Below are 27,949 nucleotides of genomic sequence, written 5' to 3' on the forward strand. Positions count from 1 at the left end.
CTAAAAGGGGCCTCACAGACGCATGGGGTCTACATCACCTAGGCAATGCTGCAAAGGGTGCTGAGGAGCCCACAGTTTGGATAAGAGCTTAAGGTTTCCTGTGGCATGGTCCCCATCTCAACCTAGTGTCATTCCTCATCACACCTGGACCAGGAAGTTCTGTGCCCACCAATATACTTCGGCGCCCACTCAGTTTGTATCTTTGTTGCTCTTTGCCAGAGCTTAGTAGACCTATGTGACCCTAAAGTCATGAGGAGCCTGAATGTCATGATGTAGCTGTTCCTCCTATGTAAATAATCATATTTGAACATCACCAAGGTTACTGCCAAATGTGATCAGATGGAGCATTCTCCAGAGTTCTCTGCTTGTGGGTCTTGATAACAGGTGTATGGTGGAAGCTTTAATCTGGAGGCTCATTACGTCTCTACTTTGTGCTGGTGACGGGACTTCAGGGCTAAAGGGTGGCTAATAAGCACTGGATATCCATGAGTTCCCAAAACAGTAGCCCTGGAATAGTGCTAGAATCACAGTGGGATGTCATGGTCTCCAGCTGCACTTCTTGCTTGAATACCAACTTTATCAATATACTGATTGTTGGACATCGTCAGGGGGAGACATCCCCCCTCAACCTGGATTTCAAGAATTTCCTTGATCTCTGGGGGTTAGTCAGCTTCAGTAGGGAACCTCTGACCAGGGATTCAGCATTTTTCAATTGCCTAGGGCTGTAAGAACTTGGACCCTGACACATTCATTTACAAAACAACATGTCAGAGTTTGCTGTCTAAGTTGCCCTATCATTGAGATTGAAACCCAAGTAAAGGGTTAGGTAGATGGTCCAGTCAGAAGAGTGCTTCCCTGCAAGCCTGGGGACCTGGGTGTGATTCCTAGAACCCATGTAAGAAGCTGGATTTGGTGGCATGTACTTTTAATCCCTGTGCTGGGAGGCAGGGACAGGTGTGATCTTTTAGGCTCCTTGACCAGCCAGCCAGCCAGCCTTGCCAAACTGGTGAGATCAGTCTAGGCCAGTGAGAGACCCTGCCTCAAAACAAAACAAATCAGAAATAAAATACAAAGCAAAGTGGATCACACCTGAGGAATGGTGTCCAAGGCTTAACTTCTGGCCACCACATCTACATCATACACATGCACACATACACATGCCTACTTCCTCAACCCCACATGCAACCTGGCATACATGCACACAAGTGCATGCACACACACAGCTTTAAAGAAACCAGGTGATTGAAATTCTCTTAAGAGGGTAAGCTTTGGTGTGTTCCTAACTCCTGAAGAGAAACAGGCTCACTGACACATTTAATGACATGTGTTAGTATGCATGTCAAACTTTACACTTAAACTCACATTTCTTTCTTTCTTTTTCCAGCCAAACACCATGTCAGTGGCAACAGAACGGTTGAACCTTTCCCAGAGGGAACACAGATGGCTGTATTTGGTAAGATATCAACTCAGAAAGAAAACCCAAATACTGTGCAAAGCTTCCTGCCAACTTTCTTAGCTGTAGTAAGTGTCCTCAGGGCTTCAAAATCTGGGCTCTTCTAGATATTTACAAGTCATTACAGCCAAGAAAACTCTTGAATTCTTAGTAATTTCTGGGCCCAGGAATACTTACTTTGTAGAATCAGTATGTTTTCTTGTCTAACTTTGACAGCCTAGATATCATACTGTAAATTTGCAATTTCTTTTGTCCACAGTGTGAATTAACCTAATTAATTTAGGGTTTGAGCTTTTCTTTCTTTTTCACATAGATGTACAACTTTTATCAAGTTGTTTGGAGTCATTATTACCACCCCATCCTAATTGGATGGTCTCTTTCTTCTCCATGAATTGAGTACATTCATTGGTAGAAAATATTAATTAAAAATATTTCAAGCAGAGCCGAGTCCAATTCTTGGTTATATACCTAAAAATTACAGTTGTGATTTTAAAATTTTCTTATTTATCAATCCATTTATTTTTGACCAATTCTGAACCATTTAGCGAAGTCTTCTTTGTCCACCTTTCCGCCTCCATAGTGTCTATCTCTCACATGGCCTTCCAGATGTCCCTGCTTCTGGCAGATCTTCGCCTTCCCCGCCTCCCCCCTCCTTCCCTTCTTCACACCAGCTCCCTTCTGCCCATCCTTGCTCCTGCCTCTGGGATTTTCTCTCCAGCAATGCCCTGAGGTCCTCTCAGGGAAGGCTGCTCTGATCTACTGGGACCGTAGCCTGTCCGCCCCCATCTCTGCTTGCCAGCCACCAGGAGATCAGCAGCTCTGCTGTGCCACAGCCTCCACACTATGGTGCTGGGCCTCGCCAGCATGGGCCAAGCCATCATGGACTCAAGCCATGAGCAATGATGTATTTTCTCAGGCATTTTTTTTGACACAATGATAACTAATAAATACCTTGTTGAGAGAGAGAAATGACATAGGCCTGTCCTAACAGGCCTCTGTCTCCTGCAGTGCAGTGGGAACTAACACACATTGACCTCAGAGTTGGAAACACGGGGGCATATAACTCCATGTCAAGATTCCTTTTCTTTTCCATTCCATATTGGTTTTCAGAGGTTTACTAAAACATCACCAAGACACTTCTTAGCTTTCTGTTGAGTGAACCATGAGATGTCTCTAGGTCTGTAACCTTTGTTCTTTCTCCTTCCTACTCAAGCTCAAGTGTGAGCCTACAAAATGTGCTGTAATTGGCTGAGTGGCCAATAGGTGTGATGTGACAGAAAGATGGTTGACAGCCAGGTGTGGTAGCAACGCCTACAATTCCAGCACTTGGAAGGCAAAGGTAGAAGGATTGCTATGCATTTGAGGCCTTCCTTAAACAAACAGAACTGAAAGTAGCATAAGCCTGACATCTAAAAATTCAGTCTTTGTTAATGCAGCTTGGCTCTCTGCTGCTGAAATGAAGGTCCTGGTTTGGTTAAGTATATGCAGAGCTCTGCTCCGTTTATGTCACTTGTCTACTGGCCTATGGTAGATGAGAGAACGGTGGCGTGGGGAGAACCGTCATCCTGGGTTGCTTATAGCTGTACTGAAAAGGTCAGATCGAGACAGCACTTGACTCTGAGATACACAGGGCACTTATCCTGCCGGCACTTCAAGAGGCTGGTGGGCTCACTAGGCAGTTAACTCAGAGATGTCATGTGACTTAACCAGGGCTGCTGGGCCTTTGGAGCTCAGGTTTGAGCTGGACTCCACTTGGCTTGGAGCTAACATCCTCTTCCTGATGTCACCTTTCTCTACACTGCGTGAGGGAGCCCTGCTGGGGCCCGATAGATTAAAAAAATACCTTTCAGCCAGATCCACACACAAAAGCATGATTTCCAGCCAAGCCAATTTAGTAAATTGATTCATAAACTCCTATGCATTCCCAGAGTGCTCTGAAGGACTCTTGAGATGCAGCTTTTGCTGGGAAAATGCTGTTTGGAGTGAAAGTCTCCTCCGGCTCCCTCCCCCTTTCGATTTTAGTAGCAAATAACAGGGTCAGCGATGGCTGCATCTGCCTGCCTGTCAGTTACCCAGAGCAACAGGGGTGCTTCTTACCTGTCCAAACTCCCCCTTCAGCCTTGGAGGTCTCAATACATTATGCCAAAATAGTGCCACCAACTGTAACTTCATCTAGTGGCAGAAGATTTGAACATGCCAAGCAAAATGATGTCTACATGGCAGCTTTATTGGTTTAATCCACTCTGCTGGTGACTGCTGAGCTACAGTTATGCTTTTAGATCAGCTTGGAGGGATCAAGGCACATTCTTGTGTAAAAAAATACAGAAATGTATTGTGCCCAGTGGTCAGAGATGGCTCCTTAAACATAGTTCCTGTCATTCAGTCGTTGCCAATTATCTTTAACTCAAGACATTTTAATTCTGTCTTCTGCGGTCCATCTGGGAATTTTTCCTCCAAGTCTTCTCCCCCTCCCTTCACCGGCTGGGCCAGTGTTAATGAGAGAGGCCACAGGCTCTGGTGTGCCCATGATGTCCACTTTCAGGTTAGAGGGCGCTCACACTCTGCCAAAGTGGAACTGAACATTTTGCATTATGCAAGGACTCTGTCTGTGACGTCTGAGTGCCCTGTGGCTGCCCCCCCTCTAATCTGTACAGCAGTCCTGTGAAGCGGGCAGAGGCATTGAAGCATTTCATCTGGAGATTCAAGATGCACCCAAGCTGAGAGCCTACTTTTTCCCACGTGAGGACATCTTTAGCGAGCCCTCCATGCCTGTCTCAGGAAGGTTTTCTCTGCTCCCAGTACATTAATGAAAGTGACAGCTGTTGACTGTGGACCACTCTGTCCAGCAGAGCATCAGGCTGCAGCCTTCTGGGGCTGGGGGAGTATTGTCAGTCCAGAACATCTATGGAAAACACTCCGCAGACAAGAGGATCCATCAGAGCAAATAAAATGAAAATGTATTAATGGAGAAGCATGGGCAGTAGAGGAAAGGGCATGAGATTCTATCACAAACTAGAACTGAAAGATGAACTATTCAAAACTTTAGGGGCTAGAGAGGTTGCTCAATGTGTAAGAGTACAGTGCTTTTGCAGAGGACCTGAGTTTGGTTCCCAGCACCCAAGTCAGGTAGTTCACAACTGTCTGTAGTTGCAGCTCCTGGGGGATCCAATGCTCTCTTCTGGCCTCTGCATGTACATACCTGTACTCACATGCACATACATGCTTACACATAGGCACGCATCCATATACATAATTAAAAAAAACTTTAAAGTACAGTCTTCGAGCATGTATTTGCTACCCACACTCTGACATTCCCAAATAGAAAAACTTACCCTTGAAAACAATAGCTAAACTGCATTTGAGGTACACACCTGTAATGCCAGTCTGAAGGGGCTTGAGACAGGAGGATCACAAACTCCATGTCAGCCTGGGCTGTACAGTGAGAAAAGGAGAACCCTGTCTTAAACTCTTTTTTAAAGAAAAGAACTAGAAATTATACTAAAATAAGATCTAAGCTGATAGGGGTTCAGATTACTGGAATATAACGCTTAAATACACATGGAATGAGTTGACATTGAAAATAATATACTAAGGTATGTAGACTGAGGTTTAAGAAAGTTGCAAGTCAGTGCGTGTTGTCATGTTGTTCCTTTATCAGCTCATCTGCTTGAGCCAACTTAGAAGACTTTCCTTAGTACGGAAATCTTTGTATGCCTTCAAATTAAAAGTCAGTTCCCATTTCTAAAATCTATTGCAAGGCCTTCCAGTGTGAGTTGGAGAACTGACTATTACTTGTACTTTTTGCATTGTACTCATACTGCCCAGTGATGTGAGCTGATGAACTCTCCATCACTGCAAAGAGTCAAGCTACACGTTTCTAATCCACACAGGCAGGGGTTAAATAGACTTCCATCCAATTAGTGAGAGTTTACTGTGGCTCAAAGTAGCAAACCTATTTGCTTTTCTCTCCTCTCTCCTCTCTCCTCTCTCCTCTCTCCTCTCTCTCTCTCTCTCTCTCTCTCTCTCTCTCTCTCTCTCTCTCTCTCTCTCTCTCTCTCTCTCTCCCCGCCTGCCTCTGCCTCCTGAGTGCTGGGATTAAAGGCGTGTGCCACCAACGCCCGGCCCTATTTGCTTTTTAAAAATGTGTGTGTGTGTGTGTGATGCATGTGCATGTGTGTGGAGTACATACAGAGGCCACGAGTTTGTGTTAGGTGTCTTCCTCTATGGTGCTCAACTTGATCTTTGGAGACATGGTGTCTCCCTGAACCTGAAGCTCACAAATTAGCTGGGCTGCTTGGCCAGTGAGCTCTGGGGATCCTCCTAGCTTTAGTCTCCCTAGTGCTGGGTTTACAGGCATATTCCACCATGCCCACATGTTTGTTTTAAGTGTGAGCACTGAGGCTCTGAACTCAGGGGTTTTGCTGTTGTTTTGGTTTTTTGTTTGTTTTATTTGTGACAGGGTTTTCTGTGTAATCCTGGCTATCCTGGAACTCACCCTGTAGAACAGGCTGGCCTTGAACTCAGAGATCCACCTGCCTCTGCCCCCTAAGTATTGGGATTAAAAGTGTGTCACCACTACAACCAGCCCTAATAAACCTATTACTTAAAAATTATTTCCTATTCAAAACTCTTATCTTCTTATTTCAAAGCCCACATCTAGGCTATTCAGAGGTAGGATCCTTCAAGGAGAACTCCAATGTGGCAGAATTGTTAGGAAGCGACCGCAGCTGCTGTCCCTTATTGTCCCTTAGGTTTTTGATAGCCTGACAGTAGCTTTTTTGGGACAACCAGCCTCTGAGAGGCCTGTGATCTATGTCAGATTGTCTTGGGGGCCCTTCAACACGGAAAGCACTGAAGTCTAAGACACCGGGGGACATGCTGATATCCTCACCACCTGCTACTGTTGACTCTAGTCCTTTGCAGGCCTTTGCAGGCCTTTCCTGGAGCAATGTACAGAGAGAACAGTCTAAGGGGTGCGGGGACCAGCAGGTGTCAGAGGCCCATGGGTGTGTCCCACTCCCGGGGACACCTTCATCACCTTTCGAGAATGAGATCAGTATGTCTATGAGAAACTCATCACAAGAACACCTCCCCCGAACCTCAAATTGTGATTTTTTTTTTCTTTAAACAGTCCTGGTTATTTGTTGGCCAGCCGAGAAAACAGACTTAGGAACAGCAGGCAATATGTCAGGCTTCAAAGGAAAATGTATTGGTGTCTCCTGGCTCACAGCCAACATTATGTTGGTAAATAATCAAATCCCAGTGTGGAGAGTTTCTCCCTGAACCTTGACTGAAAACTACTGAAGCTGGGTCTGGGAGCAGAAGAGTGGCAGCCACGAATTCCAGGGGAAAGGCTGGGGCGAATGTTTGTAATTAAGCAGTTCATCTATGCCCACAAGACTGATGGGCCAGCATGCTGAGGACTGGAGTTAGCTTCCAAGATGGAGAAACAATGGGTAATTAGAGGTGGGGCCTGAAGCACCTCACAGGACAGTCCTTAACCACTGGAGCCTTTTTTTCTTTTTTGAGACAGGATCTCATATACCCCAGGTTGACTCTGAACTCCCTGAGTAGCTAGTAGATGAGGATAAGGATGATCTTGATCTCATGAGCCTTCTCCCTCTAACTTCTGAGTGCCAGGATTATAGGCCTGTACCGCCACCATCATGTATGCTTTATACAGTACTGGAGACGGAGTCCAGGGCTTCCTGCTTGCTAAGCAAACCTCTTTCCAATTGCATCCCTAGCTTTGGAAATATATTTTAAGGCAAGTTTGTTTTTCATATCCTTTTCACATGTTGATGGTATTGACTTCCATTTTATTCCTGATTGTAGACAGGCCTGGTGACACAGGGATGGGGCCAGAGGCCTCTGAACCTGGGCCTCTCGTGTGACCCGGGAGGGGCATCCATGTTGTTTTGAGAGGAAGCTTGTCTGAAGTGGGGAGAAGAGACATGATTCTTACAGGCATTGTCAACTTTTTAACATTGTGACACAATGCTGTCTTCTACAGAGTTCATCTATGAGAACCATGCACTCAATTTACAAAAAAAAAAGTTGTGTAATTTTAGAATTTGGGGATGGGCTGCCTCCGTAGCTTTCATGGGCCTGGGGGCTTTAGGTGGAACGTCCTGGTAGGATCTGGGAACTAGAGTTAAGGTGGGATTGTCTGTATTTGAAGGATGGTTTTGGGCTGGAGTGAGATGACAGTAACACTTTATTGATTTAGATATCACTTTTCTACCAGTCACTTATTTACAATGTGTAAAAGGGCCCAGAGGTAGACCATCCCAATAGAACATCTGGGAAGAGATCCAGAAAGGTCTGGGGAGTCCCAGTGGGTTTGTGTCACAGAAATCAAGGGTGCTACTAGAGGAGTTTCCTGTCCCTCTTTTGTGCAATCCCTGGGATGAAAAGGGGAGTGTGGAATATTCCTTTACACTATGTGAGTATATGTCTCTGTGATTGGATTAATAAAGAAGCTGATGGGCCAATAGCTGGACAAGATAAGGTTAGGCAGGAGAACCAGACTAAAGACACTGGGAGTAAGAAGGGCAGAGTCAGAGGAATTGCCAGAGAGACACAGAGGAGGTGCAAGATGACAGAGAGGTAGCATCACATGGCAGGATGTAGATTAATAGAAATGGGTTCATTTAAGTTGTAAGAGCTAGTTAGTAATAAGCCTCAACTATTGACCAAGCATTTATAATTCACATTGAGTCTCCATGTTGGTTATTTGGGAACTGGACGTTGGGAAAGAAAAGTCCACCTACAGGAGAGGACTAGAGCAGAATGGGACTTGGGTCAGACTATTGTAAAGAATGCCTCATGAGATCACCACAGCACTGCTCATTGGCTCACTAGAGTGTCTGTTGAGCCACCCCTCCCTGCCAAGGTTCATTCAACTCCATTGTCTCTGGCATCCCTCCTTCTTAATACAAGACAAGACCGTTGTCTCAAGGACACTGAGAGTGACAGCCTTATGTCACAGCTGAGAACTGACTTCCCATCACCCAGATCCCAGTACTGACCTTTTGGCAAAGTGTTCTCACACTGGACTGAACTAGTCCAGCCCAGGCTCCCTCCTAAGCCCAGCAGAGAGCTTTGGCCTCAGCTATGGAACCAACTGGTTATGAATGTTATTATCCTCCTTTGCCCCTAATCCCCACCCAACAGGCCTGTTCTTTTCATTTTTTATAATAGGAAAAGGATCAATTCATTTTACAGATGTGGCAGACATTTCTCAAATATCTGAGAGAAAACATGCAAAAAAAAAAAAAAAAAAAAAAACAGGCCAGAGGAGCAGTTGTGTTTCTATTGTTTCTTTCCAAACTCACGTTTCACAGACAGTAAACAGATGTAGACAACTGCAAAAACTGAATTGATTATTCAGCCCCAGTGAACCAAACTGGCATTTTATTTCTGAATACTGGGGCTCAAATTCAGGGCTTTGTGCATGCCTGGCAAGCATGCTACCACTGAGCTGAACCTGAAGCCCCTGGCTAGCATGTCTGAGAAAACCTGAATGCACTGGATCGAATCCAGGTAATATACAACATGACATTCTTTCTCTTGCCTGCATTCTCCCCAGCTATTTCTCGGTCTTGATGATTGTAAAACACATGAAAACATGTACAAGGTGTAGTAAAGCAACATATGTCTGAACTTTGCTAGATCAAAGAAAAATGAGGACTGCAGAGATGGTGAAGGCACTTGCCACCAAGCCTGAGTGAGGACCTGAGTTCAATCCCTGGGACCCACATGGTGAAGGAGAGAACCAACTCCCATAAATTGTTCTCTGACTCCCACATGTTTGTTGTGGCACATGTGTGCCCACTTCCAAGTACACCCATATACATAAATAAATGTGATCAAAATTTTAAAGAATGATACAAATGAGGAATGTAAGCCATACTTATAAATGTATGATTTATGAAACAGCAGGAATTTGCCTTGGTGTTTTCTAACAGCAACATGAAGTAAAATCAGTTGTATGATATAATGCTTGGTAACTAATATATACAGAAGTTCCCGTTTTAACAGTTTTGTGTTGGTAAACACATTCACAATGTTAGGAGTCTTTACCATCCTGCATCCCAGACTGAAGTTCTATGGCTGTTAAACACTTGTCCTCAACCCACCTTTCCCTAGCCCCTGATAATTCCCACCATGCCTCTGTCTCCATCAGTCTGACTTTTGTAGGTGTCTAGGTGTGTAGTGAAGCAATACCTGTTTGTGACTAGCTTGTTTCACACAACAGAGTATCTCACCGTCCATCTGTGTCACAAGTGTATGCTACATGTCTTCCTTTCTAAGGCTGAGTTATAATATCCTGTTGTATGTATGGACCACAGTTTACTTATCTATGCTAGTCATCCACAAGCAACTGGGTAGTATCTGCCTCTTGCTGTTTTCAACAGTGCTCAGAGGAACACATGTGCAGACCTTTTTGAATCCTTGATTTGAGCTCTTCTGGTGACTATACCCAGGATACAATACCCTTCTGGGGGTTCTTTGGAGATTTTTAGGCACTGCTATTTTGCTTTCCAGAACATTTGCACCTACCCAGGCCCCAGTAAAACATAAGTACTGGTCCCCCACTTCTCTCCCAACACTCTTTACTGTTTATATTTTCCAAGAGAGGCAAAGTAAGTATCAACCTGAAAGCCCCATCAGTGGGTGAATGGGTTAAAAAAAAGTGCAAACAGAATCGGCATTCATGCTGAAGGAAGCTCCAACATTAGCGTAACATGAAGGAGCCTGAAGGACATTACACTCGGTTGGTAAACCAGGCACAGAAGGATGGTGCCACCATCATCTCACATGAGAAATCCAGAAAAGGTGACCTCATAGAAGCAGAGAGTAGAATAGTGGATGCCAGAGCCTGGGGATGGGGTGCAAAACAAAGGTGGAGGGACACTTGTCAGAGAATGTAAAATGTCACTCTGATGCAAAATGGTCACATCCAAAAGAGCTCTCCTACAAGATGTGACTATAGTTGATATAACGGATACCAGGAAATTGTTAGAGAGTAGATATCAGGCTGACTTACCACCCCCCCAAATGGTAAATACATAGGATGATATGTTAATTAGCTTGATTTAACCACTCCACAGTGGATACAAAAGTTAATACATTGTATGCTATAATTATATCGTTTTTATTTTTAAAAGATGAATTAATAAAAATAGTTTGAAAAGATTAATAAACTATGGGAGGGCGCTAGAGAGATAGCTCAGTCAGTAAAGAGCTTGCCTTACAAGTATGAGGCCCTTGAGTTAGATTCCCAGAACCTATGGGAAGGACCCTGAGCATGGTGACACATACATATAAGCCCAGCTCTGTGCAGGTGGAGATTGGTGGATCTCTGTGGCTCGCTGCCTGGCAAGCCTAAGCCTGATTGTTGAGCTTCAGGCTGATGAGAGACCCTGTCTCAAAATACAAAGTAGACTGTACTCAAGGAATGACACCCAACTCTGGTGTCTACAAATCTGCACACACACACACACACACACACACACGTGCACACGTGCACACGTGCACACTAATCCAACATGCAGGGATTAGTTAGCAAGATGCTAATGTTTGGTAGAGAGAATTTACAGCCTGTTATTGCTCCACTTGGAGATCAAGATTGCATTGTCTTAATATCCTTAACTGTTCTACTTTCTCAGTACTATAGGACGAGGACCTAGCTTTTTCCAGGACAGGAAGTCTTGCGGCACACTTGACAAGAAACCTTCCTCATTCCAGAGTCCACTTTCAACAAGTGCAAACAGCATATGACATTTTGCCCATATAATTTATATTACACTGTCCTATTTCATGTAATACATGATCTTCCATATTGTTATAAATTAAAGGATTTCATTTTCCTTTAAATTGTAGATTTATTTATTTTATCCATATGGATATTGTGCCTGCTTGTGCGTCTGTGCATCATGTTGCATGCTCATAAAACACCCTAAGCAGAATACTATTTAGCCATGAAATCTGAGAACTGGAGCAACAGCTCAAAGGTTAAGAGCATTGGTTCAATTCCCAGCATCCACATAGTGGCTCACGACTGTATGTTATTCCAGTTTCAGGGGAGCTGATGCCCGTTTTGACCTCCTTTGGCCTTGAGCACAGGAACACAGACATCCCAGTAGTAGAACTGCTGGATCACTGAGGAACCACCATACTGTTTTCTATGATGGTTGTGCCAACTTCCATTCTGTGTTTGTGGGGGACATGAGTTGGGAGTTATGCATGAGTACCAGTGTGCAGCAGCCGTCTAGTGTCCTCTATCACTCTGTCTCATTTCCTAGACAGCTGAACCTAGACCTCTTCATTTTTCAGCTATACTGGTGGTCAGCAGGACCCAGTGATCCTCCTGCCTTCAGCACTTAGTATTGTGGTTGTGTGTGTGTGTGTGTGTGTGTGTGTGTGTGTGTGTGTGTGTGTGGTTATTACTGGTTTTTATTTGTGTGGATACCAAGATCTGAACCCAGGTCCTCATGGTTCTGCAGCAATACCTTTCATTCACTGAGCCCTCTCTGCAACCCACATTCTTAACAGCATACACAAGGCTGCCATTCTCTACATTATCATTACTATTTTTTGTCTTCTTGATCTTAGCATTCTAGCTCCAGTCAGATTTTGATTTGTATTACCCTAACAGTTAATAAGGTTGGGCATGTTTTCATATACTTGTTGTCCTCGTGTGTATTCTTTTGAGAAATGTCCACTCAGACAATTTTTCCATTTAAAAATCATCACCACCACAATCATCATTACCATCATCATTGTTAGCTACTATTGAGCTGCTTGAGCTCCATATTTATTCTGATTGCTAATCTGTAATCATATGAATAGTTTGTAAACATTTATGCCATCATGCATGCTGTTTCTATGCAGAAACAGTTTAATTTGATATAATCCCATCTATCTCTTTCTGCTTTTGTTTATGTTTTTGAGGCCTTAATCCACGAATTGACTTATCATGTCAATGTCCTGAAGCATCCGCGTGTTTCCCTCCAGCAATGTTAAGGTTTTCAGTTTTGGATTTACCTCTAATTCATCCTCTTTGAGTGGATTTTCCTTCACATGGCTACTTTCATGGCCATCTACTTTTCCATCATTGTTTATTGACAGATTGTTCTATCTTCACTCATTTTCTTGGTGCCTTTGTTAAGAGCTCAGGTGGCTGTTACTGTGTGGAGTTACCTTGGGTTTCTCTGTCCCATTCCATAGGCTCATGTGTCTGCTGTTGTACCAGGATCGTACTGCTTTGTTTAGTGTGTTTTGTAATGCATTTTGAAGTTTTGTATTATGCTGCCTACAACTTATTTTTTTTAATCTTATTGCTCATGTTGGCTTTAACTGTGGTCTTTTGTGATGTGATATGATTTTAGGGTTGGCTGCTTTCTCTATTTTGGTGGAGAAATGTTGCACCTGCTGTGCGGCCTGCATCCGAGAATGTAGCAAGGTGGTCGGGATAGATGACAGGTCGGTTGCTTTAAGAAAACTTTATGCTTCCCAAGTCAGCTTAGGAGGAGACCCCAGTCCACTTAGGAGAGAGCTCTCAGGAGAAGTCTCCCCAAGAAAAAAGAGCTTCCCTTTTTAAGGACTTCTGCCATCCATCTACATACAATTCTTTCCAGACTTCTCACCCTCCTGGCTGGTGGTTTAATCTCTGGCCCCAGGCCCCAGAATCAGGGGAGACACAGCAGGGGAACAGGAAGAGGCATCTAGCCTTAGGGGGTGTGAAAGTCATGGTATCTCATGGTATCTTATCTGAGCCCTATCAAGAGTTTTATAGCACTGAATTGTTTTCAGTAAACATTACACAGCTGCCTGCTCCCAGGCCGAAGGGGAAGTGGGTTTCTGCTCAAGGTCTGGTGTCCCCACAGAGAAATTCATTGGTGTTTTTGTTAGGATTACATTGAACTTATTGGTCACTTTGGGTAGTTTGTACATTTTAACACTACCAATTCTAATATGTGAGCCTGAAGTATCTTCTTGCTTTTGGTGTCTATTTCAATTTTTTTCCTCAGTGTTTTATATTTTTTCATTGTATCATTTATCCACTTTCTCGCTTAAATTTATTCCAAGGTATTTCTGTGGTTCTTGTTGAGTGGGATGTTTTAAAATCTAGGTCACCCATGATGTATGGAAATGCCACTGGTTTCTGAGCTTGCTTTCATGTCCTGTAGCTTTACTGAATTTAATGAACAGTTATTGACCACTTACTGAATACCAAACAGTGCTGTAAGATGGATATGTCCCTTAGGGAAGATACTGAGAACTAGGAAAAGTGAAGGAAGAAATCCAGGGTAAGTGACTGCTTCACACATGGTGCAGGGGGTGTAGGGTGACTCAGAGTAAGAGCTTTCTGAGCCACCAGGTTATGTGGCTGCTTGTGGCCTGTGCTTGGATTCCTGGCATGACATTTGGGCTGCACTAACAGCAGAAACTCATCACTGCTGATGTTTCTTTTACCATCTTTCTAGAGCAAAATGGTGCCTGCCCAGTCAGGTCACAAGGGGTCACGCTGATGCTGCTCAGCCCCATGCAAACACTCAGCTTGTCAGCTGTCTTGTTCCTCTGTCTCACCACCTGTGCACTGAAAAGGATGGCTTTTCACTGACCCTGCCAGCTGTCCTCTTTCTTCTGAGATAAGGAGAGCCATTTATGCTGACCCAAGTTGTCTTCTGCCATTTTACTGCTTTTCAAGAAAGCTAAGCAGAGGGGCACCCGGTGGCTACAGATGGCTTTGGGAAGCTTTCGGGAAAATGTCTCCATCTGGGGCCTCATTCCCACCTCCGTATGCCCTGCACTCCCTTAGGAGGGAGCTGGAACTGAGTGCATCCCTCTGTGGTTACTAGCATCTTTTGCAAATGTCATGGCCATTTGTTCATTGACATTCCATAGATCTCCTACCCCCTCTCAAAGGAAAAACCAACTTGTTAGTACCTTGCAGAGTGCAGAGCCTGTGACAGATAAATCTGGGGAGCAGAAGAGAGTAAGGGATGCTCTTTGCCACACTGAACGTTGGTTCTGGTTTCTCTGGGCTCATTTTTGGCTCAGCCAGATGCTGAGCAAACTTGTCAGGTTGTGCTGGCACCCTGTGCTCTCAGCCAGCCTCACTTCCTCTAGAGCTGTTTGCATCCCCGGAATTGAGAGTCTGTGTTTGTCAAATCCTTTGCTGTCTTCTGCACAGCTTGACACCACTGGTTCTCCAGCTGCCTGGAGACATGCTCTGTCTGGTTGCAGAGCCAGGCTTCCATGTGCCTGGGACATTCTTTTCGGGGGAATTCAGAGGCCTCTTCACACCAACCCTGGGGAATCATCCATGGCTCCACTGTCCTTTAAAGGCTACGGACTAACTGGGATACATCTTGAGGAAAACAGATGGCCTTGGACCCAGCGGTGTCTAGTGAGGAGCAGGTGTGAGGACTTGTAGTCCACAAGGCATAGGAGAGCACCATGGAACTCTCAGAGCTGTCATCACATGGCCAGTGAGTCATCAGGTTGTCAGAAGGAGGAGAGGCTTTGTTATTTGTGACCTCAAAAGGGAGGATTAGAGGGACAGAGGGGCATTCTGGGGCTTTGGTTTGGGGAAGAGCAATCCAGCTGTTGTCAGATCTACAGAGAAAAGCTGGGTTCCTTGAGCTTTTACCAGACAACCAATTTCCAGGATGCATGAGGAGTTTTGAGCATTCACAAGGCATCTAAGCTAGAGTAGAGGCAGAGTCCTTCCAGCCTTGGGGTTCTAGTTCTTGAAACTTTTTGGTAAATACTTAGGGGAGAAATCCTAGGGAAGGGCTGAAGCTTAGCAGCAGTGAGAACCCAGAAGTGCCTAAACCTGATGCTGATGCTGAGTGGTGCAGACACACACACATCTGGGCATGCATTCCATTAGAGGGGAGTCTGAAGAGAATACTTTATCAGGTTCAGGCAGCATTAGGAACGGATGTGGACAGAAAGCAATTAGTCATCATCAAATATTAAAAATATCAATCAGCTCCTGCTTGTTGTATGGCATCTCTAATTAGCAAAAAGTGTTTTTAAATTTCATACTTTCAAGTAAGAGTTGTGGTATGGGAGGCATCTTGCTGAGTCCTTAACACAATGTGTAAAACTAAGGTCGTTGTGCAAAACAAAGGGAATAATTCCATTTTTGTCACACACTCATCTTCTATGAGAGTCAAAACCCATCTTCAAACTCCTACTTTCCTGTCCTCTCTTTTTTCCGATCAGCATTGACTTGACCAGGCAAGCAGTTTCTGTCACTGGGGCTCACAGAGTTGCTGCTGTCCCTGCCCTTGCCTGGTTCTCTTTCAGAGCTGCCCCTTGTGGCTGGGCTTGAGTATCCCTGGGGTGCCCTGGTGAGAGGTCTCCTTTGGGTTTCACTTTGTCTCTTTCAAGAGGACAGGGAACTTAGTGAGAAGGCCTTGGAGATGGGCAACATACAATGTATACTCTATGTATATTATCACCGATAGCCATTGGGAATGCAATTCTGTTGTATAATATTGCCCTCTGAGCAGCCACATCTTCATCAGATTAGCTATCCCTGGTTAGAAAAGTCCATCAGGATTAGACCCATTGATCGATGTTCCCTCAGAGAAGGAGAGGGTGGGAGAGCCATTAGACCTTCACCCAAAGTTCCCAGCACCCCTCCCAGTGATCTGTATGCAGTTCTGTGGTAATTGCAGGCAGCCTCCTTCAGGTGCTAAGAGTATGAAGACTGGGGGAAGTTAACTGGTGAAGGGGTGTGTTAGTATGGCTATCATACATGTTGGGTGACCCCTCACCAGTGTTCTGTAAGAAAGCCCAATAAACTCATTGGTCTCCAAGGTGAAATGTGGTACAGTTGTAGTTTGGTTTGTTGCTGGGACCAACCATGCGAGGAGAGAATAGACTTGTTTGTGTCTCCCAAGGGGAGATGCACACAAGAAGTCCCAGTAGGGTACCCTTTAAACTCTCCCTGGGGGCCACAGGCTGTGTTTATTTAGTGAGTGGTGCTGAACTCTCTGCAGAGAAAGGCAGCACAGAAGCAATGTCTAGTTCACTGAATGCAGTGCTTAGCTTCCCACAGTCCAGTGTCTGAGGTCGTATCTTGGGTGGCCGCAAGAGAAGGAACAGTAGCTCTTAATTCCATGAAGGCCTGGCTTGAATCCTGTCTTTGGACAAGTGACCTCAGCAATCTGAACTTCCATCTCCTCCTTCAAGTAATATCTTCATGGGGTTCGAGGGAATCCCATAATAAGCACAGAGGCTGGTGGATGCTGTGTGGCTCCCAGACGACAGCTGATGAGGACCAATTCCTTCTTCTTTCCCTCTCTCTTCTTCCTTTCCTCCCACTCCCTCCCTCCCTCCCACCCTCCCCTCCTTCCTTCCTCTCACTTCTCTCTTCTCATCATATAAAGAAAAGGGCAACAGGCTGTTTATTATCTGTGGGAATAATTTCATTTCCTTGATGGCGTTAGTGCTAAAGTTGTAGTTTGAGGAAAGGAGGAAACAAGGGAATGGGTTTCTGTTCCCCTCCGGTCATTCCATAGCTTGCATCACTTGGTAGTCAAGTTGAATGTTGGCAATGTTAGTTTCAGTTGTCTTCTAGATGGTAAATGGAGATGTCAAGACCGCATAGTGTGAGCCAGAGGCCCACAATATATCCCCATTCAACACCATCATTCTTCTCAAGCTCAGAGAAGGTAGATGTGTGAAACATTAGGCTTTGAAAAGTTCTGGCTCCCACGTGGTCACTGAAGGGATGCGTTGGGTTGTGAACCTGTATTGTTGGTGACCAGGGCAGAACCTGTGTTGGTGGTGTCCAGGGCAGAACCATAGGGTATTGTGATACTCCAGAGACTGAGGGTGATGGGAAAAGAGGCTCTTACTGTGGGTAAGGGTGTCTGGAGGGCGTGTGAGTGTGTTGAGAAAAAATAAAAAATGAACTTTATTTAGACCCTGGCAATGAGAAAGAGATTGTTCAGAGGAGATGGATACTGAGTAATGCCAGATGTGCTGAGGAAAATGTGTGAATGAAATGTGTGGGTTTTTTTTGCCTTCAAATCAGCAAGGCAGGGGAAGTAAACATAAAAAAACCCAAACTAGAATATTGTCACATAAAATAAGAAGGGGTCATAAGCAGAAAACAAAACAAGACTCCATAAATAATTTAAAATATATAAACAACAAGAGTAAATATATTACTACTAATAATAAAAGAAAGTTTTCAAATACTGTTACACATTGCTTATAAGATGCATATCTAAAACAAAGACATATGGAAGAATTAAAAATAAAGAAGAGGAAAAGATATGCCAGATTATACGCAAAGAAAGTTAACCCAGGGACACTGTTATTAATAAAGATAATTTTAAGAACAAGTCTTTTAATAGCATCCAATAGAGATAGTAAACAAAGACACACTGCCAAGAAGGTGAAACAGCAAGGAACTCATGCTAACACAGCCAACGATTATACAAAAACTAATAGAACAAAAGAGAGTGTGAGATATAAGAGGATATTTCATATAGTTTAATGTGCCAGAATCTTGAATGGGCTTAGGTGACTTAAATTATGTGCCCAGCTTGTGTACCAATGTCAGGAAAATACTGTACCCAAGGCATAGAGTTTCCTAGTGGGCTTTAGCTTTCAACCTGAAATAGCCTAGAGTCACCTGAAAAGACCAGTGGTCATGTCTATGGAGTATTTCCTTGATTGTTAATTGATATAGGAGGGGCCAGCCCACTGTGGGCGGTGTCATTCACCTGGAAGGAGGTCCTGGCTCTCTAAGAAAGCTAGGAAAACTGGTCTGGGATGGAGCCAGCACATAGCATTCCTCCATGGATACTGCTTCAAATTTTTGCTAAAGTCCCTCAGTGATGGATTTGATCTGGAAGTGTAAGCTGAAATAAACCCTTTTCTTCCCTAAGTTGCTTTTGGTCAGAATATTTTTATCACAGCAACAACAAAGAAACTAGAACAGAAATGTTTATAGTATTCAAGTGCTTGTGGAACACTTAGAAAAACTGCTTGGTTACTAGATAAATTGTAACAGAATATGGCAAAAGTCAGTTTCTAACCCAATACAATTAGAATAAAGATGAAAAGATAGACCAATGAGCTGACATACATTTTTAAACTATGTACTCTATATCCAAGTGTTAAAAGGAAATAGTATGGGGCCTAGAGAGATGGCTTAGTAGTTATGAACTCTCATCTCTCACGCAGAGGACCTGGATTCAGTTCCTAGCGCCCATGTGGTGGCTCACAACCTTCTGTAACTCCTGTTCCAGGGAATCCCACACCTTCTTCTGACCTCTGAGGGCACTGCATGCATATGGTGTGCTTATGTACTTCATAGTCTAATTAGGCATTCTCAGTGAAGTGTGTATAAGATTAGGGTTTTATTTTTTGTTGTTGTTGAAAATTTATACAACATTCTGACCACAGTTTTCCCCTTTCCGTCTCCTCTTAGGTTATCTCTGCCTCACAACCAAACTCCATACCTTCTTTTTTTCTCTTCAGAAAACAAGAAAAAAAATCAAATAAACCAGAATTAAACAAAGCAAAACAGTGAAAATGCACAAGAAACACACAAAACACACATACGCATATAAATACAAATGTTCACACACAAAAAGAGCAAGACCCATAACAACACAAAATCAGAAACCATAATATACAGGCAAAATGCCAGTAAGATAAAAATTGCCCAAACATGGCAATGCAAGCTAAATATAATTTACAAAGACACCATTGAGTTTGTTTTGTATTGGTCATCACTACTATGCACGGGGCCTACCCTTACATGTGGTTTGTGTATCTAGTGAAACTCCATTAGGAAAAAACTTTTCCTCTGCAAGTGGTTGTCACTCGGAAATAGTTTTTCGAGATTATCTTACATCACCCATTTTACTTAGCATTGCATAAAGGTAACAGAAGGGTGGGAAGGAATCAAACTCTCATCTTGGAAAATCAAGGAGAACCTGGAGACAAACAGTAGAACTAGCAAGAGGTTCTTCAGGGCTCTCAGGATAGAGGGAGTCCAGTAAAACTGAGATTTTATGCTGTAGTAGGAAGCAGTGAGAATAAGTAACAGAAGAGCGTGGCATTCGTAAGAGCAACACAAACCAGGGCACATGGAATAGTGACAATAAAAATGTGTTAGCTTGTGTAGAAACTATATCATGGGGTCAAAGAATAGCAGAGAAAATTTACATAAATGGAAAGTGATATTAGACTCATTGATAGAAAGACTTAATATTATTAACATGTCAAAATACTTTAAAATTAATGTGTAAGTTCAATGTAGCTATATTAAAAATCCTAAGAGGATATTTTTATAGAACTTGACAAGCTGATATTAAATTGGGAATATCAAAGGACCAGAAGAGCAAAGAAAACTTCGAGGAGTATTGTAAGAAGATTCACTCTGCCAAATATCAGGACTCATTAAAAGGAGGGAGATTAGAATGACTGATCTTTTCTGGTACATCTGGATTTTGGACTGTCCAGAATGCTCTCCAACCAGCAATGTAATGTGGGTGTGGGTGTTAGCCCTAACACACACTCTCTCTCTCTCTCTCTCTCTCTCTCTCTCTCTCTCTCTCTCTCTCTCTCTCTGTCTCTCTCTCTCTCTCTCTCTGTCTCTCTCTCTCTCTCTCTGTCTCTCTGTCTCTCTGTCTCTCTCTCTCCCTCTTACTCCCTCTCTCTCTCAACCTGTTTCCCTACTGTCAAGGCATCTGTCTAACTCTATCTTCAAAATATATTCAAGGGCCTGGGTGCTCAGTCAGTAACGTGCTTGTCTTGCAATCAAGAGGCCTGAGTTTAGATCATCAGAACCCATATAAAAGTTAGGTGTGGTGGTGCACATCTGTAACCCCAGCACTGGGGAGGCAGAGGTTGGTAGATCCTTAGAGATCCTTGGCCTGCCAGCCTAGCCCAACCCATGAGCACCAGGTTCAGTGAAAGACCCTGTCTCAAAATATGAAGGTTAGGGCAACTGAGGAAGATGCTTGATATCTACATCTTGCCTCATACTCATGGACACACAAATGTACATGTACATATACAAACTATACAAATACATATATTTATGTACATGTTGTATATGGAATACATATGTATGCATGTTATGGAATATAGATGTCTATTTTAGAGTCACATCATGCCTTTTGACTGTCTCTGCCACAGACTCGTCTCCACAACCAGAATCTCCCTCCTGACAACCAGCTTCCTACCTGTTCTCAGTGTCTGTCCGTCCTATCTGGTCTACATAGAGGCCAGCCAGAGAATCCTATAAGACAAAAGTTTTCTCATGCCATCCCCTATTCAGGTAGAATTCCAGAATTCTCTCTCAAGTAAAATTCTAGAATCCTTACATTGTCACCTGCTTGGGTTCCTTTGTCATCCTCACTTCACTCAAGCCACACAGTTTCCTTCAGTGTGACAGACTCATTGCTGGTACTTGGGACTTCAATCAGGCATCTAACTGATTACCTCTGTGCCTTGGCATCTTTGTTTGAAGTCAGCATCTCTTTAGGACCTTCTTTAAACACTGTAAAATTGCCCTCTCCCTTAGTGCCTCATCTCACCCATAGCATTCTACTCTTCTTACTTTTTGAAGTTCTTGTCTACTCTCTCTGCATCACCTATTTATTGAGTTTTGTGTTTGTATTTACTCACTAAAATCTGTACCCTAGAAAAAGATCTGTTTCTTTGTTAATGTACTCCAAGTGCTTAGGACATGTCTAGTATCTAGCAGACACTCCATAAATAGTCATTGAGTACATGAATGAACAAGAGTATCATGTGGGTACAAGGCCAGACAGGTGAATGGAATACAACAGAGACCCCTGAAAGAAAGCCATACCTATTGATGTTTGATGTGGTGGAGAGGTGAAGACAGGCTATTCAATAACTGTTGATTTGGGATATTTTTTCTCATATTTAAAAAAATGAAATCCCTAGTGTATACAAATAACCCATAACACCCTACGTTACACCTCACACAAAATTTAGTTCCAGATAGTCTAGTAAGTAAAATGAAGAGGAAACATAGCTTTCTTGTTTAAATGTACATGTATGTACAACCACACAAACTCAAAATCAAGTAATAGAATGTTTGTGTTACGCTGGATCCAGTAAGCTCAAGAATTATTTTACACCTGCCCCAAGGCATTATTTCTGGCACATGCAGCTCCTCAGGGGACATTGCCTAGCTAGAGACCGACTACCCTCCCCACCAGGGATCATGTCTTCTTCCCTATTAAATATTAGGAAGTAGGCTGTCTTTTTTTTTTTGAGAAAAATCACTAAACATGGCTACAGTGTGGCACTTGATAATTTTGTGCTTTTGATAATTTATTTTTGTTTGTTTTTCATATTTTTAATTTTATTTTTTACATTCCATTCACAGTTCTCCTTCCCTCCTCCCATCCCGCTCCCTCCACTTCCCCATCATCCCACCTTCCAACTGCTCCTCAGAGAAGGTAAGGCCTCCCTTAGGAAGTCTGCTAAGTCTGTTCCATCTTGTTGAGTCAGGACCAAGGCACCCCCCCCCCACCATGTCTAGACTGAGCAAGGTATCTCTCCATATAGAATGGGCTCCACTAAGTCAGTTTGTACATTAGCGCTAGATCTTGGACCCACAGCCAGGGGCCTCATCTATTGTTCCAGCTGCACCACTGTCACCTATATTAAGAGAGTCTAGTTAGGTCTTTTGCAGGTTCCCCATTTGTCAGACCAGAGTCAGTGATCTCTCACTAGCTTGGGTCAGCTGATTCTATGGGTTTCTCCATCATGATCTTGACTCCTCTGTTCATATTTTCACTCCTCCCTCATTTTGATTATACTCCAGGAGCTTGGCCCATTGTTTGGTTATTAATTTCTGCATCTGCTTCCATCTGTTTCTGGAAGAAGGTTCAAGCTTCTCTGGGATTGTGAATTATAGTCTGGGTATCCTTTGTCTTATGTCTGGTACCCACTTATGAGTGAATACATACTATATTTGTCTTTCTGGTTTTAGGTTACCTCACTCAGAAGGTTTTTTTTTTCTAGTTTTGTCCATTTGCCTGCAAATTTTAGGTTGTCATTCTTACAGCTGAGTAGTACTCTATTGTGTAACTGTACCACATTTTCTTTATCTATTCTTTGGTTGAGGGGTATCTAGGTTGTTTCCAAGTTCGGGCTATTCTGAATAATGTTGCTATGAACGTAGTTAAGCAAATGCCCTTGTGTTGTGAGTATGCCTCCTTTAAACAACCCTGTACAATAAAGGACCATCTGGGAGCATCATCATCCCTGATTTCAAGCTCTATTATAGAGCTATAGTCCTGAAAACAGCTTGGTATTGGCATAAAAACAAACAGGTAGATCAATGGAATGGAGTGGAAGACCCTGATATTAACCCACACACCCATGAACAGCTAATTTTTTGGCAAAGAAGCTAAAGATATAAAGTGGCAAAAAGAAAGCATATTCAACAAATGGTGTTGGTATGGCTGTCAACATGTAGAAGATTGCAAATAGATCCATATCTATCAACATGCTCAAAACTCAAGTCCAAATGGATCAAAGACCTCAATATAAATCATCCACACTGAACCTTATAGAAGAGAAAGTGGGAAATACCCTTGAATACATAGGCACAGGAGACCACTTCCTGAAAACCAGTAGCACAGACACTGAGAGCAACAATTAATAAATGGGACCTCCTGAAACGGAGAAGCTTCTATAAAGCTAAAAACATGGTCAACAAGACAAGACAGCTCCCTACAGAATGGGAAAAGATCTATACCAACCCCACATCTGACAGAGGGTTGATCTCCAAGATATACAAAGATCTCAAGAAACTAGACATAAAACTACCAAATTATCCAATTAAAAATGGGGTACAGATCTAAATAGAGAATTCTCAACAGAACAATCTCAGATGGTGGAAAGACACTTAAAGAAATGTTCAATATCCCTAGTCATCAGGGAAATGTAAATTAAAACAACTCTGAGATACCATCTTACAACAATCATAGTGGCTAAGATAAAAAACACTGATGGCAGCTTTATGCTAGAGAGGATGTGGAGAAAGGGGAACACTCCTTCATTGCTGGTGGGAGTGCAAACTTATACAACTACTGTGGAAATCAGTATGGTTATTTCTCAGAAAAGTAGGAATCAACCTACCTCAAGACCATGTAATACCACTTTTGGGTGTTGACTGTCTTTTTACTTGTAGTTGGTGTTCTGCTTATATATTAGTTACTTTTCTATTGTTGTGATAAGACACCATGGCCAAGGCAACCTGTAGAAGGAAAGGTTTGAGTTTATGGTTCCAGAGATAAGAGTCCATCACTGTCACACTTCTTAAGCCTCCTGCACAGCTGGTGATTAACTTGAGGACCAAGTATTCAAATGCCTGAGGCAATGGGGGAGATTCTCATTCAAACCACCACATTCCACTCCCTGGTCCCCATATTCTCATAGCCATCTTACAATGCAAATACATTTAGTTCAGCTTCAAAAGTCCCCAGTCTTTCACAGTATCAACATTGTTTAAAAGTCTAAAATTCACAAAGACATCTCTTAATTGTAAGCCTATGTGAAATAAAAAAGAAAATTACATACTCCTAACACATAATGACATACAATATACATTGCTATTCCAAAAGGAAGGATTGGAGGCATAGTGAAGAAATCCTAGACCAAAGCAGTATGGAACCTTTGAAGGGCAAACTTCAAATCTTGTAGCTTCATATCCAGTGTCAAAGCCTTAGATAGCTCCACCTTTATAGCTTTGCACTGCAACAAGCACTCTTGGGGTTGTCTCCACCCCCTGTGTGCAGCTCTCTTTGGCAAATATCCCATGGTTCTGGCATCTCTTACATCTTGGGGTCTTCAGGCAATCCAGGCTTCATTTTCACAGCTTTAAGCAGGAGCCTTTCTGGGCCTCCATGTAGAGACTCCCCTGACACATGCCTGGCCTCAGTGACTCTCCTTAACCCTGGAGGAAGATTCTGTAACTAATTTGTGTATCCTTCATGTCTCTAAAGCCAGAAGCATGTGAGCAACACTGCCAAGTTTGGCTACTTGCTTGGGACAGATCCTGACCCCCTTGAATCACATTTGCAGACATTTTCCTTTTTTGTTGCTATTTAGGAGCAGAAATATTCTTTAGGCCTTTCTTTCTTGGCCTCTCAGTTGGAAGCTGAGATGGATAAAGTCTTGCCCTGAGGGCACCCTTCCCTTTATTCCAATGTGGATGAGGCCTTTCTTAACCCCCTTGTCTGCAAACCTTGGCTGCAGCATTAAGATTCTTGGTACTCTTTTCTTATTAAACTGTAAATTTTTAGTTCTTTTAGTCCTACTTGCTCTTTTTCATTGTAGATCTGGGTAAGAGTGATTACTAATAACCATGTGACAGTGTAAATATTAGGTTGTCCTGATATTTCCTCCATCAAAGAAATTAGTGTGTTAGTTGGGCAAGTTCTTAGAATAACACCAGACAGCCATGTTCTTTGCCAAAATATCACAATAATGATTTCTAGCACAGCTGCTAATATTGCTCCCATTTGAAACTCCTTGAGCAGGGTCTCCACAGACTGCATGATTTTCAGCACTGATGTATTCTAAGCTACTACTAGCATGGCCCATTAATTCTTCTTACCGTGTTCAACCACTTTTCTAGTTCAAAGTCCCAAAGTTTTTCTTACATTTTTCTATGAAACAGCATGGCCAGGTCTGTTACCACAATATCCCACTCCTAGTACCAACTTCTATATTAGTTATTTTTCTATTGCTGTGACAAAACACCATGACCAAGGCAACTTTTAAAAGAATGAGTTTATTTGAGCTTCTGGGTGTCCAGATTGCAGAGCCTTGACTCCATGTTGGTGAACAGAGCCCCAGGAGACAGGCACTAGATGCTGAGAGCAGAATCTTGGGGTTCAATGCTTGAATTTCAAGCACAAGGCAGAGATAAAACTGGGAATAGTGTGTTTGGTTTTTTTGTTTTGTTTTGTTTTTCTATGTAGTCTTGGCTGTCCTGAAACTTGCTGTGTAGACCAAGCTGGCCTGGAACTCAGAGATCTGCTTGAGCCTCTGCATCCTGAGGGCTGGGATTAAAGGTGTGAACCACCTCCACCCAGTGAGTCTTTAAATTCAAAATTCCCACCTCCAGTGGTAGACTTCCTCCAATAACAACACATCTCCAAAGTCTCACCAAATAGGCCCACCATCTGGGAACCAAATATTTAAATGTCTGAGACTATGGGGACATCTTAACCTCCACAGCTTATCTTTAAAAGCTTATAGAACAGTCAAACTCCTTATCTGTGGAGGATGCTTCAAGACCTTTCATCTGCCTGAAGCAATAGGCGACTCTATACATACATTCTATGGCTTCTAGTCTGTGTATTGGAATTCCCTTGATTATCACCCTTGTACTTTGAGGACTTCTAAGGCAAACAAGGGCTCTCAGAATAGTGGCACTGGAATACTGCCACTGTTGATCTGATTTCTTAGATGACAAAGTCACTAGTGGGTAGATACCATAGACAAGGGGGTGGCTCATGTCCTGACTGGGAAAGAATGGAGTGGTGTGAAATTTCATATTACATGGGTGGGGTACAATTTAAAAGCTGCGAACTGATTATTTCTGGAATTTTCTACTGGATAGCTTCAGATAATGATTGTTAGTAAGAAAGTGAAGTCACAGATAAAGGGAGACCACTGAACCATACAGATGGATGTCCTGCACAGCCTGGGACCCACTGGGCATGCATTGAAAGATCAGGGAGATCAAATAGCCTTTTAAAATGTACTAATTGTGTACGTTCATGGCGCTCTTGTGTACCTTCCCTGTTAGTCATGGTGCAGTGCAATGCTGTTTTGTTCATAGAGCCCCACAGATGTTAGACTCTCCATAGTAGGTGTCCTCAGCTCTGCACTACTCCTTGTACCTTGGGGGGGGCGCTACTCAACTTCATTTTTCCTTCTCCAGCCATGTCCTGTTGTCTTTGCTCAGCTAGGGCACTGCAGGAAAATCAGCTTACCAGTGACCCTGTGTGCCACAGAGATGGACGCCCAGTTTTAAAGATGTTCAGTACATTTTTATATTTCCTTCCAGCAAACAATTCACTCAGCAACAGGAAAGATGGTGTTATGACAGGCAACCCCAAGCACAAATATTCTTATGCTGTCTTTATGTGGTCTGTTTTTTTTTTAATGTTTGTATTTTACATTTTTAAACTAATAGGAATCTACTACAGGAAAACATGCTTTTTAGAGCATAGGGTCTCACTCTGTAGCCTAAGCTGGCCCTGAACTTGCAGTAAATCTTGCTACTCCAGCCTTTCTGGTGCTGGGATTGTAGGTGTGAGCCACCACACCCAGAGACAGAGAACTTTGAAAAACAAAGAGAGGCCTTTTCACATACTTCACCCTGATAGAAACCATGGTTACAGCTTTAGCATATTTCACTCCAGTCTATTTTGGTATGATTATTTCTTTATAGTTATAATAAAAGCATGCATATAATTGTGTTTTTCCTTTTTAATTTAGATGTAGATAATTATGATATAATCATATACATGCTGTACTATCAACATAATGGTAATTTTCACTGCATTGAATTTCATTATTTTGATTTATCACTGTTGAAAGCTATTAACCTATTTTTGTTAGATTCCTGCTCCCATTTTAGCAAATAGACTATTTCTGAATACTGTAGAACTTTCTGTCCACCATTTTTTTTAGTTACCATGTTGCTTTGAATTTTTAGAAATTCAGTATTAACAAATGCTAAGGATGGCGTGAAGTGTATGTTCTTATAGTTCCATCAAAAGTCTAGCTGGTGTAGAGTTTGTGCTCCAGAGGCATACACTAGCTCATCCACTTGTTTTACCTCAAACTTACTGTGTTGATATGGATGAAAAAGTTGTTCCTGATAGACTTAGTCATTTGAACACTTGGTCCTCAATGCATGGTGCTGTTTGTGAAGGTTAAGGAACGTTTAGTAGGAGCAGCCTTGCTGGAGGAAGTACATTGCTGGGAGACGGCTTTGAGGGTTTATAGCCTCACCCCATTTCCAGTCCTTCTTGGCTTCCTGTGTATGATTGAAATATAACCTCCCAGCTTCCCGTTACTGCTGCCATACCTTACCCCCATTACAGATTCATCACTCTTTGGAAATGTAAGCCAAAATGGACTCTTCCCTAACTTGCCTTTGGTCATGGTATTTTATTATGGCAACAAAAAAGTAACCAATAAAATCATCTGTGACTTACGGAAGGCGTATAAAACTTGGGAGAGGGCCAGGCGGTGGTGGCGCACGCCTTTAATCCCAGCACTCGGGAGGCAGAGGCAAGGGGATCTCTGTGAGTTCGAGGCCGGGCGGGACCAACAGCCTCCAAAACAATACAGAGAAACCCTGTCTTGTAAAACAAAACAAAACAAAACAAAACAAAAAACTTGGGAGAGGGAGCAGTCTTGGTTTATGTATGT

The 27,949-nt window shown here is 42.9% G+C and overlaps 1 protein-coding gene and 1 long non-coding RNA gene across 5 annotated transcripts in view; one reads left to right on the top strand and one right to left on the bottom strand.

The window, feature by feature from the left end:
* LOC121137816 overlaps positions 1-20,780 on the bottom strand; it is a 56,362-nt gene extending 35,582 nt beyond the window's left edge. For both annotated transcript variants that reach the window (XR_005875091.1, XR_005875090.1), the window contains exon 1: positions 20,692-20,780. This is a non-coding gene — a long non-coding RNA (uncharacterized LOC121137816). The remainder of the gene's footprint in view (positions 1-20,691) is intronic.
* Positions 1-27,949, top strand: part of Msra (methionine sulfoxide reductase A) — a 317,423-nt gene that overhangs the window by 129,065 nt on the left and 160,409 nt on the right. For all 3 annotated transcript variants that reach the window (XM_040740563.1, XM_040740564.1, XM_040740565.1), the window contains exon 2: positions 1,385-1,453. In XM_040740563.1, the coding sequence (XP_040596497.1) occupies positions 1,385-1,453 (69 nt within the window). The remainder of the gene's footprint in view (positions 1-1,384; positions 1,454-27,949) is intronic.

The sequence above is a fragment of the Mesocricetus auratus genome, unplaced genomic scaffold (assembly GCF_017639785.1).
Source record: "Mesocricetus auratus isolate SY011 unplaced genomic scaffold, BCM_Maur_2.0 Super-Scaffold_100707, whole genome shotgun sequence".
NCBI lineage: Eukaryota > Metazoa > Chordata > Mammalia > Rodentia > Cricetidae > Mesocricetus > Mesocricetus auratus.